Genomic DNA, 17,701 nt, shown 5'->3' on the forward strand with positions numbered 1-17,701 from the left:
TGCAGCAGGGCGATATGCCTGGCTTCTCCCGCACCATGCGCAGGAAAATTAGGGAAATATGGGACTCCACTGCCTTCCACTTCTTCCTGGGAATCCTGCCCTCCGGATTGCCCTTGTCTATGAGACCGAGTAAGACTCGGTCCTTGGTGATGTCGGCGAAAGAGACCGATGGCTGGATTTTGGATCTCTTCGTTGATGGTCCGCGTAGGTCGAGGGATCGCTGCCTTTTCGTCTGAGCCCCATCTTGGGTGGGCTTATCTTACCCGTAATAAGGAAGCACCTTTCTTGCCCATTCCATTCTTTAGCCATTCAGGCAATATTACTCCTGTAATTAGAGCCCAGAGTCTTGGCGGCAGTCCGCCTTTCGGCGTAGGTAAATTTGTTTGCGCCAGCGGGTGGCCCGAGCACCTTTGCTGTGCCTACCGCTGTTTTGGGCGCAGAAGTGCCCGTGATGGAGGCATTCGCGGCTGGCTTACTGCCACCCGACATCCCCAGTTTGGGATGCGGCCCTTTCAGGACCGTGCTGGTGCGGATGCTGGAAACAGTGTTCGGCATTTCCGTGGGTTTTCTAAGAGTTCCCGTCTCTGTTTTCTGTTGTTTGTTAATTTTGCAGCAGACATAGTTGGTCCCACAAGTTGCGGAGAAGGGGAAAGGTCCGCCCGGGCAGAGATACGTGAGTCCCGGGTAAGGCGATAGTGAGAACAGGGGGTCGCCATGTCCCTGAGCACACCGTTTGAGACTGGGTTGGTTTTTGATTCGGGCCCCCAGCCAGACTGACTCTTGCCACGGTACAAATTACACCGTAGTTCGGCCCGTAGTAAGATGTTGTTTTGGGAGGGGAGATGGGTAGGTGTTGTGTTAGTATGGGTTTGTGTAAAGCAGTGGTCGGCAGCGGCCTATCTAGTGAGCATAGGGAAGTGTTCTGCCCATCCTCTGCTCGCTCACGTATAACGTACATGTTCGTGTGACTTCGGCATGGGTCTTCGGGTCATTTTTTTCTCAACTTCGGCGCGTTTTTTTTGTTACTGCGGCAGAAGATCTCAGTGCAAAGCAGAGAAACGTCTCGCTTCAGCACGCCGCGCGCAAACTTCGTGTTTGTTACACTCACACTAATGCAAGGAAAACTTGTGATGGTATGTGTGTGCCGACCACTGGTGTAAATCAACTATATAAATGCGGCTGAACAATTCGCATCGTCGGTATTGCTTCTTTGGAGGATACCCGCTGGCTGTCCGGAACTGTTTATTTACTGTAAATGTATACATGGTTGCATAATCCGCTGCCTAATGGGAGGCAGCCAAAGGTAAGATTTGCCCTTGTGCAAATTCCAGTGGTTGTTGCTATTGCACCGCCTCTGCCCCTGTGCAGATGGCGGAGCTCGATCTAAAAATTGAAACAACGGAGTCAATTATATTACCATCACGAAGTTATGTGTTAGACTATATTCTGCTTTTGGTTATACATTTGGTTGGGCTATGCACAACAAGAAAGCTCATGATTTTCCGGTTTCATTGTGGATCATAATCCTTTACACTAGAGGGTAATATTTTAGCATACAATTTCAACTAAAATAAAGAGGCAAGCGTGAATGCGTCCCAAGAACCATTGAAGCGATGTCTTTATGGATCATGACCAGCTACCAGGGACTATGTTCGCCTTTCGAGAAAGCCACTTGCTGCGGGCCTGCAAGGTGGGCAGGTAATCTCGTCGCCAAAGCTCCCAGAATTATTGCTTGATGTGGGCGACCCGTTGCCAACGTGTCAAGTGCGGTAGGTTGCATTCCTCTGAACTTGACTCTGGAAGTGCCTTTAAAGACGTTTCGACCAAAAAATGCAATGGAGTGAGGGCTTCTCCAACGTTTGGATCTTCTGAAAGAGGCGCGAGGGGTCGTGGGATGACAACGGCTTCAGCATCAACTGCGACAGTTTGGAGTTCCTCGTACGTCAGATGTGAGTGACCAGTGTTTTTTACCAATAAAAGCTTCATGGTCTTCACCGCCGTCTCCCACAAGCCGGCAAAAAGTTGTGCGCGGGGTGGAAAGAAGCTAAATTCTACGCCGTTGGATGAGGTGAGCATTTGTAAGTCCTTCAACGCTTGCTGGCTGAAGAGTTGCATTTTAAATTCCTCTAATTGAGTGCGGGTTCCAACAAAGTTGGTTGCGTTGTCGCAGAATATCCGATTTGGCTAACTTCTCCGCCCGATGAAGCTCTTTAAACAGAGAATAAAGATATTAGTTGAAAGATCTGGTACTAGTTCTACATGTACTGCTTTGGTGGCAAAGCAAACAAAGACGGCCATATATGTTTTGTATGGAGCCTTTCCGCGAATACGAAAGGACGTCAGGAATGGACCCTACAGGTCGAATCCAGATACAGCAAAGGGTTCTGTGAGTGGCAATCGGTCAGCAGGAAGTGACCCCATGATCTGTTTCAGCGAATGAGGCTTGTAGTGATAGCAGTGTACACAGTTGTGCACCACTTTGATAAACAGCCGACGAGAGTTAACGATATATTCTTGGAGACGTAGGATTCCGATTAGAGCCTTGGGCCCTGCGTGCATGTTAGTTTGGTGAAGATATTCGACGAGTTTATATGTGAATGTGGGATCTTTTGCTAGTAAAAGTATGTATTTGGCTTCTACCGTTATTTGCACATTTTCAAGACGCCCGCCAACACGAATCAGTGTCACCGTGCAAAGGTGTCAGCCTTTGAAGATCTGCGTTGAGGACTTTACCCTTCTCTAAACAATCTGTTTCCTTCCAATACGTTTGATGCTGAATAAGTCCTACAATAAACAGGAAAGAGTGCTGCAACTCAGTTGATGGCATTTCAACCGCTTGCGACACGCAGAGGCTTTTGCTAGCAGGAATTTTGTTAAACGCCCGCAAAACGTAAGCTGTTACTCGAAGAACACGATTTGATCAAGGATGTTTTCTTTAGACTCGGTGCACTTGAAAGTTGCTTTTTTTCCAAATCCGCATCCATGGTTTCGATTTTGTCCAACGACTGCGGCCAAAAATGTTCTTCCAGCTTAAGAAAGGTTGGTCCTGTAAACCAACTTGTATTTTGAAGTTTGCTGACCTTGCATCCACGAGATAATATGTCAGCCGGGTTTTCTTTTTTTGGCACATGACGTGAAGAAATGTTCCATGATTTAGTTTGAATTCCTGAGGTCCGATTAGCTACAAAACAATTTAATCACAATGAATTGATGCAGCACAGAGCTCTAATCGTGGAAGAGAAAGGATTTTAATTGAGCCAACCTTTGACTTTGCTATGAGTAAATGACATTCTACTGATCCATTTTGAATTGAGCGCAGATATATACAAAAACCGTAACAACAACGTAGTGAAGCATCTGCGAATCCATGTATTTCGCAGTCATGCTTCGGGGAAAATCCTACTCCAATCCGGCACAAGACAAGATTCCAGTAACTTGATCAATAGTCAGTATTAAATCCTCAATGCAGTTAGCTCCTGTAAGGAGGTTATCGACATACATCTCTTTAGATATAATTTCAGATAGAAAATTCTTTCTTATATTTCTCTGCTATGAAATACAAGCTTCTGATGGCGAGAAACGGTGCACAAGCAAGCCCATATGTGAAAGTATTCAACTAAAATAATTTCAACGGGTCAGAAATATTGTGCCTCCACCAAATAAACTGAAACTTGCGGTCTTGGGATCTACAATGAAATGTTTCAGTCCAACCATTAAAATATTATTTAATGATACTCATGTCGACGGCTTTGAAGATGCGTCAAAAACTACACGCAAATTTTTTGTTGAGCGGAATTACATAGTGAGGTTGATTTGAGTCAAAACTATTTACAGGTTGCATGTGCCCCTGATCAATATATTCTGAGTGTAGTGTTAAGTAGGCATGGCAGCCCAGGCCCCAGTGATAATTTTCCGCCAGTGAGCAACTCGAAGAATTCCTGGGTGCTTAGTGAAATGTGAATTTTTTGGCGTATCCTGTGAGGCTGGATGAAGCTGACGTTCCTGTCAGAATTTCAGTCTTTGGTGGGATGGGGGTTGCTTGGGTGTGATCCTTTGTTGTTAAAGGATCACGTCGGGGTCACCAATGTTTGTGCCTATCCGAAGTAGACACTTCCGGTTCACACCGCGGGACAAGGGGGTAATGAGCACTTGTCGCTGGCAGGACGATCGCGTCGCGGCAATAGCAACGATGGTTACTGCGATGCCGGACCACAGGCGATGCGGAACTGCGCGTAGGTTAGCTGCTAGTAGAGATAGTGTAATACGAGCCCTGTTCCCAGAGGTAGGAAGTAGATCCGCGGAGTTATGAGATGCGTTGATAACTGATTTATTCTTCATTTGGTACATGATTACATACTACTTGGAACACTGAAGTTTAGTGTAATGATTAGTGAAGTAAGCTATATTCTAAAGTAGGTAGGCTGGTCAGGGAGTTTTGATTATGGTAGCAGTTTGTGTCGTTGGCTTGGCAGACACTGCAAAATGTGCTGACTGCTTTGGCGGCGTTGAGTCGGTGAGACGGTGAGTTAGTGAGACATATAATACGCTGATCAGCAATTCTCATATGCAGTGGGTGCTACTGAGCGCCTGGTACTGTTCCCAACTTGGCTATTGCTTGATTTGTTGGGTGTGGTCATGTTAAGCACCTTTGGGTACGAACAGTATCTTTGATAAAGTTAATTTCCGAGCCAGAATCAAGCAAGGCCCTTGCCGGGTGGAACCTTCCGTATTTATCCTGGATAAGAGCTGTAGCGGTCGGGAAAAGTGCTCGATTTGATTTACGAGAAAGACTTGCGACTACTTGTGTGGGGCAACGAGGTTGCTCGTTTGTCTGATCTACATTTGGTTGAGAAGTTTCGTGTGTTTAAGTCCTGCGATGTAACGAGGAACGGTGCAACCCGCGACAAGTCCTACATCGAAATTTCGAAAGACAGTCAGCTGCGATGTGGCCCTGTTAGACCCAAGTATGTCGCTTCTCATGTGGGAGTACAACGAACGAAGCGCACGATCCTAATTTGTGATCTGTAAAATCGCATTTTATACAACTGCCTCTAGCCGTTAGGAACACCTTTTTGTGGGGGTGATTTAGTTTTTCTGGACGCTTATCATACTGCTTGAACTCCTGGCCTGGCTTTGCGCTGCATTCTAGAAACTGACAATGCCTACCAAATAAGTTGTTGAAATGATCCCAAGTTGGAAACTGCTCATAGTTCTGACCTCGATCATAAGCACGTTTTGAATCTGCATTGACCTTTTGCAAAACGAGCTGAAATAAAATCGCTTCAAAGGCATTTTCTTCGGTGCGAACCACGCTACGCTGCCAATGTACCTAAAATTTCTCGGAGGGGTGAAGAATCAGATTTTCTCATTTCAGAAATGGCGGAAAGGCTAAATACATGTTCGAGTAAAAGTAAAAGACTGCAATAAAACGATTAAAGTGGCCATATTTTCCGTCAAATTTTGGGAGTTTTAGAGAAGGTAGTCGATTATGGGAACTGGCTCCTAAGCAAGTGGAATTTATTAAGACGGAGTCCTCAAAGCCATTGCTCTTGTTAACATGGGCACGTTTTAAAAGCGTAGATTTTGTTGCTATAAATTCTGCCTCAAACTGATCGCGAGAATCTTCTTCCTTGTCTATTTCTTCAATTTGCTGTTGAGCTTGACACAATTGCCTAAAGTGCGATTCCAAAAGGCCCAAGTGACACTCTGCTGATGCAGCGTCCATTGCTGTTTCTGCAACCGCTCGATTCGAAGTTCGTTGCATGTTTCGTTGCAGCAGAGTGCGCCTAAGTGCAGCTAGCTGTTCTTCTACAGATGGCTAGGTCATGTTTTCAAAGAGATGAAATGCGTTTCAGAGGCTTTGACAAGTTTGAAACCTCTACAACAGTTTTAGAGTAACTGAAAAACCTTTTGATGTAAAATTGGGGTACAGCAAGCCCGCGTGTTCTGAGAAGCTTTTACGACATAGGTTAAACAAATCATTTAAATAACCAGACTTTTATTTTTGTACCCTTACAGAGGGTATAATGATTTCAATCAGAAGTTTGCAACGCATTGAAGGAGATGTTTCTGACCCCATAAAGTATATATATTCCTGATCAGCATGACTAGACGAGTCGAACTAGCCATGTCCGTCTGTCCGTCCGTTTCTACGCAAACTAGTCTCTCAGTTTTAAAGCTATCGGACTGAAACTTTCCCAAAAGACTTAAATCTTTTACATGTAGTATATAAGTCGACGCCAGCCGGATCGGACAACTATATCTTATAGCTCCCATAGGAATAATAGGAAGAAAATTTAAAAAAATTATATCTTTGGTGTTTTTATACCCTTGCAGAGGGTATAATGATTTCAGTCAGAAGCATGCAACGCAGTGAAGGAGACGTTTCCGACCCCATAAAGTATATATATTCTTGATCAGCATGACTAGACGAGTCGATCTAGACATCTCCGTCTGTCCGTCTGTCCGTCCGTTTCTACGCAAACTAGTCTCTCAGTTTTAAAGGTCTCTTGTGCGTCCCTATTATTGGTGACGTGTTTATGACTCTCTTGTGAAAAGGAGAGAATCTTTCAAGTAACATCAGCTGTGGAATATTAATTGTTTGGATTAGGCGTTAGGGAACTGTGATCTTTTGAATTTAAGCCATTTCTAGCTTTGTTTTGCTGAACTTTAAAACAAGTTGTTAGTTTTTAGATTTTAAAAAAGTTGTAAGACAAAAATTTGACAAATTAATTGAAAGGCAATGGTTTTGGTACCAATCAACGCGAATTTTGGTAAAGAATATGGCTAATTTTTCTTATCCTGATTTTTCTGTGTCTTTATTAGTCTTCTTAATTTAACGTTTTCCACTTTCACTCCAATTTCTAATGAACAAATGGATTTATTATAGGTCTTAGTACCAAAAATTGAAGTAAATCGCCATCGCAAACTCTTTTGGTCCGCTTTGTGACTACGTATACTGCCGTTCAGTGATTGTTTCTTTTCCACTTTTTTAAGATTTATAATTATAAACTCCAAAATTTGTATTTGAATGGATTTTTCGTGTCTATAAAGAAATATATAAAAAAATTTATTTATAATGGCATCAACAGAAAAATCTGCTTTAAGCACACAGCCGACTGTCTTGGCCACTTTGAGGCCAGTACAAATGTTCCAGGTGCCTCCACGTCATTTTTATCCACCTGAAAGTCCATAGTGATCACTTAAATTCCTGGTGACTAAAGGTAAAGGAAGCATATGAAATATGCTTGAATTGTTATGATTAAGTTGTGGACGCACGCGAGAGAAACGTTTGCAGCTCAGGTCCTCCAGCAAATCCAACAGGTCTCCTCCCAAATGTCTCAGGCCGCTCAGGTACTCCCTCCTATCGGAGCTGGCTAATTTTCCAAAACCTTTTCATAGCGATATATATTGATACAGTTGTTTCACTTAAATTAAAAAAACACGAAGTTCCATCCGTAGTTAAGCAATCTCCACTAACCAATGAAAGCTTCCGCTCAGCTTGGAATGATATTACTGAGCGATTCGAAAATAAACGATTGCAGGTGAATCTCTTCAATGTGCAATCCATAGCACAAGAGCTTGGAGCAGCCTTGAAGGAGCTTCAAAACACCATTTAAGGTTTCCTAACTGCCTTACAGTTCTCCGACAATTAAATTGAGAACTGGGACCCTATCGTAGTCCACATTATATCCACGATGCTATCAAATCTTAAGCTCTCATTCTGGTAGCAATTCTTGCGAAATAAAGCTGAAAGTCCCACTAGGTCAGAGCTAAATTCCTTCATATCTATGCGCCATTGAACTCTAGAGAATAGAATTCGATCTGACCAGTCGAAAGAGACAAATCGAATGGCAGAATTTTCAACAACAGAATCGTTCACTACTAGAGTCGTTCCAATTCTCAAACGCTACGATCTGGGTTTAAAAAAGAACCCCACGTGCATAAATGTCCACGCTAATAAGCCTTAGGGTAGTGATCCTGGCCAAGAACACATGTTTTATAGAGTCGAAAACGCTTTCCTCGAGCTGTTACATACACGGAGGAAAAAAACCAAGCCTAGACTTCTGATTACAATTCTTAATTTAACGTTTTGTACCTACATTTTGTTCTTAAAAAAGTACAAACGTTCTTAAAATCAGAACAAACGATCTTAAAAACGAAATAAAGCTATAGTCGAGTGCTTCGACTATAAGATTCCCAATACTCAGCTAACTAACGTTAGATTAAATATACTTTTACATTTTATCTACCTTATGTACATTTTTACATTTTTCACTTTTATCGACTAGCTATGACGGCATTGACGATGTTCCTCAGTTTTTATAATTTAAGTCCTTGATAGCGATATAATTGATTTGGAAGAATAAATCAAGGTTTTTCGTGTTCCCAACAATTTTTTTGCAACCAGTAGTATAGGTCCGGAGATCAAAGCCTTCATACTGACAGACTCGTACTTGGCCAGTGATCCTGGACAAGAATATATATACTTTATAGGGTCGGAAACGTCTCCTTCTAAATGTTACATACTGTCCAACGAATCTATTATACCCTTTTACTCTTCGAGTAACAGGTATAATTAATTTCGAGCCCACGACACTACTTTCTGCAGTATTTATACCCGTTACTAGTAGAACAAAAGGGATTACTAAATTCGTCGGAAAGTATATAACAGGTAGAAGGAAGCGTTTCCGACCCTATAAAGGTATTTATATTCTTGACCAGGATCACTTGGCGAGTCGATCGACCCGTGTGATCGCGCTTTGATCTCGGAAACTATAAGAGCTTAAGGGTTGAGATTTCACATTTAGTTCCTAATTTTCTTACGCAGCGCAAGTTTGTCACGCCCACTCTGACACCCACAAACCGTTCATAACACACACAACCACATGCATTAATATTTTCTACATGCCAACAGTCGGGAAAAGTCGATTTGCTACTTACATATCTCCATCTCCCTCGCACTGCCCTTAGCTGAGTAACAGGTATCTGATAGACGATGGCATATCTTTTTTTTTTAAATTTAATTGTAACATGTTCTTGCTATCCGCGGTGTTTTAAAATGCGAAGAATACTTTTCCTAACTGCAGACTATACAATGTATAGTATACATACATAAATTAGTAATTTAAATAAAAGTAAACTTTAATCATTGCAGTTCTAAAGTCGGTGGAAGGAGAAAGGCTTGTATTGACCAATGTACATCGTACTGATATGGGTGGCTACAACTGCATTGCATCTAATGGAATACCGCCATCAGTTAGCAAACGTTTCGACGTCTACGTCAATTGTAAGTACATGTAAATCATATTTAAACGTATAATACAAGCTTATAAACAGATGCCTAAATGAAAACATCCACAAACGGAAAAAAAAATATAAAGAAAAAACATGATGTTTATTCCCTCGAGAGAGTTATTTTATTTCATAATGAAGTAACCACCCAAAATATAAAAAATCCAAAACTTTATAAAATATAATTTTAATATTTTGGAAACCTTTCTGTTTTAGTTAAATATTTTTTAGCCAGCTTAAGATCAATGTTTTGTACCCGTTACTCGTAGAGTAAAAGGGTATACTCGATTCGTCGTGGCAGGTAGAAGGAAGCGTTTTCGACCCTATAAAGTACATATATTCTTGATCAGGATCACTAGCCGAGTCGATCTGCCGGTCTGGCTGTCCGTCCGTATAAACGCTGAGATCTTGGAAACTGTGAAAGCTAGATAGTTGGGACTTGGCATCCAGATTCTTAAGGTTCTGGGACAACGCAAGTGTATTTCAGCACGGTGTCACGGGTCTAGCGCCCTCACATTTGAAGATTTTGTAAAAGTGTAGGTGCACTTACGTTTTGAGTATCAATACCTTTCAGTCCTTGCTGCCATACGTACTTCTGTTGGCAAAAGAAGAGGACAAGCTTAGAGACTTATGTACATGTTAAGTTATACATCAAACTTACGCAATGCGATATTTTGGGTCGGCCAATATAAAAATGTATTTGTAAACTACACAGCCGAATTCACCCAGATATAATCTGCTTTTGTGAAAAGGTGGAAGTCATAAGGGTAAAGGAATAGGTTAGAAATATAGTTTCGTTCCCAAAACCGCGAAATATTTACCGTGTCAGATAGATTATCAACACAATAGCTTATATAAAGCCGACAAAATCACAGGTAACTTTTAGATAAATTTATGTCGACTGATTTAGGCTTAACTGGCTTATAAACTTTCCAGGTTTAGGATGCCTGTACCGTATATATCGTAAGGTAAGAGCGAAGTAACGGATAAACAGTAAGCTGTGGTTTACAACTTTAATTCGACCATCAATATGATGTAGGGTTGCTTGCCGAAATCGGTGAACATCTGGTGACACTGTGGCGTACAATATTAATGAAATAGTGATGACCGATTTTTTTGGTCCTTTCTAAAAAGGATTTGCAGAAAAACGCATCTAAGTTTGCCAATTTTACCGCCTAAAACTTCTAAGAAAATTCGATGCTTTTCAGGACAAGGCTGCACTATTAAGCTATATATGACATAAACAGACCGGTCCTGAGTCCCAACTTTAACCCCCAGTAAATGAAGCCAAAAGCGCTAATGAAAAAAGAAAGTGAGAAAAGTATCAGGGAAGAAAATACCTAATTAGAATGATAATAAATGTCCTTAGGCAGTCAATTTTCGGTTTGGGACACAACCAAAAATTAGTATAATGGCTGCAGACGTTTTCAAGGTATACTATATTTTAAATTTTTTTATTTATTATTTTTTTTTAGATCAAATAATTGTTTGAATTTTAAAAAGAATTAATTGACAGCTTAATAATTTCATTTTTTATTTTTTCTTGTTTTTTAGGGTGCTTTAACGTTTAATTTGAAATTGTTTTTAGGCGATCGGAAAGACAAAAGATTAATAAACAATATTGAAAATGAAAATTTAAAATCTAATATTTGCCTGTACATTTTCAACTTAAATATAAATTTATATATCATTTTTACTTTCTCAGCGAGCGATAGTGAGTCCACTTGAATTTTTTCAAAAAACAGACATAGGCCATGCATCTTTAACACGCTGTTGTTTCATTTCATTGTGGTATACTGATTGGTGTATGTGTTTAATTACCCTCCAAAGAACTACGTTAAGCTCTGGCAATGAGATGTGGACTACTTCTTGTTTGTTTATGACCCTGTTAGCTCTAACTTTATTAAAGAAGCGAAATACGAATGCAATACTTCGCTTAGCTCGATGATACGACGATGAGTTTTCAAAGATTTGGTCAATGACTGACGCTTCCTGCAGCCTTGTGGCGCTCTGGTAGGTTTTCCTCAGCTTTGTGACCGAGGACGGATGAGTGTGAAACTGGGAGGGCTCTCCTTGAATGTTAAGATTTTTCGCCTTTGCCTTCACTTCCGGAACCGATTTTGTGCTGAGGGCACGTGTCGGTACTCAACTTGGCCTGTGGCTTGCTGAAGCTCTGAGATGCGATTTCCAACGAAGCAGTTCAGCTGAGAGGAATGCATTTTTTACCATCGTAGTATTATTTTGGAGTCGGTCCAAAAGTAGACATTTCCGATGTATGGTGCTATCTTCCGAGCTATTTTCTTGTACGTACGATGTAGCAAAACTGCTGCGATAACTCCAACTTAGGAAGCGTTTGTACCTTAATTGGCGCTACGGGAGATTTGGCTTCGATTCCTTGAATTTTCTTAGGTCGTATGTAAATGCAGCATCCATTCGCGCGTTCCGACGTGTCTGCGAAGCTGTGTGCACGAAACTTGGAATGCATAGATTCGAGGTATTTTTAAATTCTCCCTGAATAGATTCCCAAGTTATCGGTAAGTTGCCTTGCCCAATCTAATCTTAAATCTTACAACGGATTACAATGGGACTGAGAATCGAAAACCCTTGCAATGGTTGAGAGAACTGTTCTTCGAGTCTGTGTTTCGTTGACGAAAGCCTCGTTGTGAAAGCCGAATGTATCCTGAAGGGGCTTCCATGCTAATCCGAGGGCTTTTACTGTATCCGGCTCGTCGAGTTCAATTTTAACTTCTGATTATAGTCCACCTACCAAGCTGGTTGAGTTGCTGTGAAACTTGGTTAACACGAGGTTGGTGGATTTGCAGTTCTTCGGAGTCGTTTTTCCAAATGATTAGTTGATCCCTCCTTCATCAAGATGTCGTTCATTGATTGGCCATTTGACGACTTGGCGGAAGCGTCAAAGACGATGATTCCAGATTATGTCCTCGAGACAAGACATATATCCTTGGTCGATGTATTCCTGCATGAATTGATGACATTGCTTTTTTAACTCTGGGTTCCGTGAGAGTTTGCGTTCGAGCATTTTGAAGCGTTTTAATGCCATTTTGAAAGAAGATCAAAGGGTATGATGTCCTTCCTTCAATGGTAGACGTACTTGAACACGTTTTTCGAGATTCCACTGGTCGTTGGCAACGAAATGATCTTCGCAAGCTTCCATGTGGAGATGTCTAAATTCGGATGACCATTGAAATTTTGAAATTCGAGATTTGAGTGTGGCGAAAACATTGTAATGAATTGGTTCACAAGCATCCGATATCCCGCTGACAGCCTGAGAAACCCGCGCTTTATGCAGGTTTAATCGCTTGGCGGTTTCCTCGGAGATTAGATTGACCTCAGAGCAAGACTAGAGCCCGTCTGTATGACAGCTGTTGGTAAAAATTCCTGCTTAGAGGCTAGCCCTAACAGGACGACGTTTGAATTAAGCTGTAGAGACTGTTGGTTGTGTTGGATTGCGACGTTACGTTGGGCCTGAGGAATTTTTGTGGATGAGAACGACGTTGTTAAGTGCCCGGACTGGTGGAGCAGCGTATGATGCGATGAGTGACACTTCTAGCAACGCGACTTCGATGTGCAGTCCTTCAAGATGTGATTTGGCCTTAGGCAGCTTAGGCACAGGTGCGCGCGTTTTGCAAAGCTGGTGCGCTCGTTTGGATGACACTCATTGAAAGCTGTGCAACTGGAGATGTGTAAGATGATTAAAGGTCATAAAGGCCTTCGATTTTCTTGGTTGCTTTGATGATGGTAGCTTGAGTTTGTCGTTTCCACCTACGAGGTGATCCCTTTCGCGTGCTTCAAGGTATCGGCGAGTTAGAACTACGCAGCAATCGTCCCAGGATGGTAATTGCTCGTAACTTTGCCTTTTTTGATACTGCATTTTTGTCTCTGGATCCAGTTTGCTTAGCATCAGATGAATTATGTGTGCATCCATTACGTTTACTACTGATACAATTGAGAGAACGGATGGTCGAATTGCGGATACAGTATCGACGACATTCAGAAGTTTGGCTGCGTTGGCATTCTTGATGTTTGGAACTTAAAATAAATTTGAAATGCAGTCCAGGAAAATCAACACGTCGTTATCGTATCGCTGCCTCAAGCGATTCATTGCCTTCGAGTAGATTTCCTCGGTGATCTGGAATGATTGTACTACCTCAAGCGCTGGCCCGGTTAAGCAGTTGAGAAGGTAGTTAAACTTGTCGATGTTCGAAAGGCCACCATCCGAGTCTACGAGATTTGAAAGTTTGCGTATTTCCGTCGAAACTCGTCAACTTCAGATTTGACTGACGATTGAGATGAACGACTGACGAATTGAGTGAACTATTGAACGTTGTGTCTCCTGTAATGTTTGACCGACGTTTCCTCGATATTGCGGCCAACAGCGTTCCAAGCTAATCCAAGCTGCTCCGTTCTGTATCGGCACTGTACCGATTGTCAATTTGGCCTTGAGTTGTAGAAAGTTGACGAAAGTGCCCTTCTAGTATTTAAAGATAACAATCTAAAGCTGGCACGTTTAAAGTCTCCTTCTCCTGGTCGATTTTGGTCTTCAAATTGGTCTTGATTCCCGTAATCGCAGTCCGTTGATGCCGAAGGGATACCAATTTGTTGGTGTTGACTTCGCTTCTAGCGGCAGCATCGCCTGGGTCAACCATGGTACAGCAATCTGGTATAACTTCTAACTCTGACAAATAGAACGCTAAATGGAGCTAGTTAAATTGGCCTACCAACTAAACACTACAACTACAGCAAATAACAATGAATCACTATAACAACCTTTACGGACAGAACCACCTTTACGGAAAGTAAATAACATTGAGATTATTTATTAGATCCAGTAAAGCCGCATAACTTTACGGTTACTCACTGCAATCCTATGAATGTGTGAGTGTGTGTTGAATGGCGTACCACTCCATGTAGATGATCCGCCTTTCATACGAGCTGGGAGTGTTGCCACGATCGTCTTCTGGAAGGTTCTCCAATACTTTTGGTGTGTATGGGCTGGTTGGCTTGTGTTGCGGTGCGTTTGCCTGAACTTCGCTGCGAGGCGCTTTTGTGGTCGGACGGAAATTAATAGCGTGGAATGTACAACACCAAAAAACTTGACACTGCCGGACGATTCACTTATTCAGTCACGGTCGCCTAATAATGTTCAGACCTTTCTTTGACTAAATCAGCCGAATTTCTTTGGGTACAGGGATGGTTCCCATTGCAAATACAGTGCCTCGGTTGTTGTAAGAAAAAAGCGTTTTTGTGTTCTTGAGCTTCAGTTTATTTTTATGCGTCGTTTTCTTCTTTATGTTACACACACTAAAAATACTAGAAAAGTCTTCTTCAGACTAGTCTTACAAAGTGACCAATCGACTATAGCGTTCTTCCTTCATTTTCGTATCAGATTGATAAGTTTGTAATATAAAATTAACCAGTTTTTATTTTCCCTTCTTGGCATCTTGTATGATAATTGTTGGGGCGGTGCGGCTTGATCGATGAAATAATTGAAGCCCCAAGATCGAGTGGTACGCATAAAAATACGCGGGTACTTTTGGGGTTTTTACACGACGTGCGTAGGTGTTTATTCGTACACCTTGAAACAAGAACTGCCTAAGCCTAACTTAACTTAAGCGCTCCAGAGCAGAGCGGAGACTTAGGGGAGAGATGGAGAGGGAGAGCGGGCGGCAGTGCGAGCGCGCGAGATGTAGACATCTGGATAAAACTGCCGCTCGACACTGCCTCCTGAAATTAAACGCCCTTTTTGGCGTGAACAATAATGAATATAAAAACCACATTAAATTTGCCTAAATGATTTATTTTCAATATATTTCGGGTCCATTACAAACAGACTTAGCAATGTATGGCCGATCACTCTGAACTCGGACCACTCGTGTGCATAGGTTTACAACAGCGCCAGGGAGTCCTTTTCCTGTCCTCGACAGATGACTACCAGCGAAGTGGTGGAAGTCAACTTGACCAGCTCGGCATCCTTGAATTTTTTGTAGTGCACTATGTGTAGTGTCCGAAATGAATTCGAATTAGACAAACGTTAAGTAAATACAATTGAATTTGATAAAATACAAAATCAACTCAAAATGTTACACTTCTTTATAACAACTTTTCGTCGAATGTCTGAGTGTCCGCGGCAATTCGTTAAAAAATATCTTTAATAACATACTAAATACCATAGATACACAAAAAATAAATATTCTTATCTATATGATACGGGTTCATATCAAAATTTGTAGTTGATATGATTTTGTATCATATTGATATAGACTCGTGTCAATTTGATATGCAACAAGGAAGAACGCTATTGTCGAGTACCTTGACTATCAGATACCGACTCGGCAAGTGATCCTGAAACGTATCCTTCACTGCGTTGCAAACTTCTGACTGAAATCATAATACCCTCTGCAACGGTATAAAAATTGGATGGCTTTACCATATAGCTGTTATAGGAACGATCAAATCATTAATGTTAAAGTAATTCAAAGACCATAATATTTCGTTTTCGGTAAATTTTCGGTAAAATGGAACATTATCTTCATTTTTCTGTAATTAGTTTTTAGTTTTCTGAAAATCGGAAAGCTCTGAACATACAACACTCAAACGGAAATGACCAGCAAGTGTATAGAAACTTCGTCTTACCGAAGCTAGCTTCCTTTCTTGTTTTTTTTTTTAGTTATTTGGTTTAAAAAGGTTTAAATCCGACTGTGCTTACCACCTGTTTCTTCTTTTTGCTGTCTTTCTTATTTTTTTATTATAAAAGGAATCGTTTCCGAACCCATTAAGTATATACATTCTTGAACAGGATCACTAGCCGAGTCAATCTAGCCATATCCGTCTGTCCGTATGACACGTCTGGCGGGTGACACGCCCACTGTAACGCCTACAAACGACTATAATGCCCGTCAAGCACCCACATTTTTTAATATTTTGTAAAAATTCAAATGAGCGTTAAGTTAATCTTGGTCTCAAATCTGTAAATTCAAATTTAAATTATTTTCGTCTTGGTCGTAGAGTCTTTTACGAAATTCCTTTTTCTTTTCGATCATAAATTTTTCCCGTCCTATTGCTTATTCTTACCTAATCTTTATCGACTTAGAATAACCATCTATGTTTTATACGATATCAACTTGATTTATTATATATATATATATATAAATTTTCGAGCTGGTCTTCCGAACACTAATTCATATGGACAATAATTATCCGTGACTGACGGTGGTGTTAAAACTGTAGGTGAAATATGTCAAACATATGTCCCAATCACTTCTGTCACTCTTAGTATATGAACGAACATATTCGTTAAATGTTCAATAGTCCATATGGCTTGATGATAATTTGCCGTCTAGGAAATGTAATCAATGTTTTCATATACTTGCATAGATCTCTTATTATACTGTTTCAGTACTCTGTGCCCATGTCTGTTAGCATAACTTTCATTGGACCATAAGTAAGTATACAATGTTTAAAGATTGCAAACATTTAGTTAAACAAAAACGGAAAAAGTACATATTGCTAAGTCTACCCTCATCATAGTTTATTATACCCGTTACTCGTAGCGTAAAAGGGTAAACTAGATTCGTCGGAAAGTATGTAACAGGTAGAAGGAAGCGTTTCCTACCCCATAAAGTGTATATATGATTGATCAGGATCACTAGCCGAGTCGGTCTAGCCATGTCCATCTGTCCGTATGAACGCTGTGATGTGTGTTTTAAAAAAAAAATTTGCCACGCCCACTTTAACGCCCACAAACTTCAAAAAAATGTAAGTATGGACGTTGATATCTCATACTGTGTTTATGCTATGCCTATTTCATGAAATCAATTCATGAAATGGGCAAATTCGTGTGTGCATAAACACCTTTTCATGAATTCGATAACACACGAAAGTTGACTATTACTATGTTTATGCTATGAATTTCATGCTTTCTCCAATACACGAAATTATAATAGCCCCTGTTTATACAACACAGACAAAATCATGAAATGATATTAGTAAAGCTGTCAAATTTTTTGAATTTGATATAGAGCTCTATAGAGTAGTAGGCTGTGAAGTAGGCTGTGCCTCAACATTTCGTGAATTGGGGCTGAATTCATAGTCAACTTTCGTGTGTTGCCGAAATCACGAAATGGCGTTTATGCACACACGAATCGGCCGAAATCGCGAAATGAAAGCGTGAATTCGGCATCGCATAAACACAGTATATGAATTCAGTCCCAATGTACGAAATGTTGAGGCACAGCTAACTTCACAGCCTACTACTCTATAGAGCTCTATATCAAATTCAAAAAATTTGACAGCTTTACTAATATCATTTCACGAATTTGTCTGTGTTGTATAAATTCATAGCATAGACATAGTATCAGAAACTATCAAAGATAGATAATTGTGATTT

The 17,701-nt window shown here is 40.9% G+C and overlaps 1 protein-coding gene across 2 annotated transcripts in view; it reads left to right on the forward strand.

Moving 5' to 3' along the window:
* DIP-lambda (Dpr-interacting protein lambda) overlaps nucleotides 1-17,701 on the forward strand; it is a 1,126,682-nt gene that overhangs the window by 475,535 nt on the left and 633,446 nt on the right. For both annotated transcript variants that reach the window (XR_011605241.1, XM_070998417.1), the window contains exon 5: nucleotides 9,158-9,289. Coding sequence is in view for 1 of the 2 variants with exons in the window: in XM_070998417.1 (XP_070854518.1) it covers nucleotides 9,158-9,289 (132 nt within the window). In the remaining variant the exon portion in view is untranslated. The remainder of the gene's footprint in view (nucleotides 1-9,157; nucleotides 9,290-17,701) is intronic.

The sequence above is a fragment of the Drosophila suzukii genome, assembly GCF_043229965.1.
Source record: "Drosophila suzukii chromosome 2 unlocalized genomic scaffold, CBGP_Dsuzu_IsoJpt1.0 scf_2c, whole genome shotgun sequence".
Classification (NCBI taxonomy): Eukaryota; Metazoa; Arthropoda; class Insecta; order Diptera; family Drosophilidae; genus Drosophila; species Drosophila suzukii.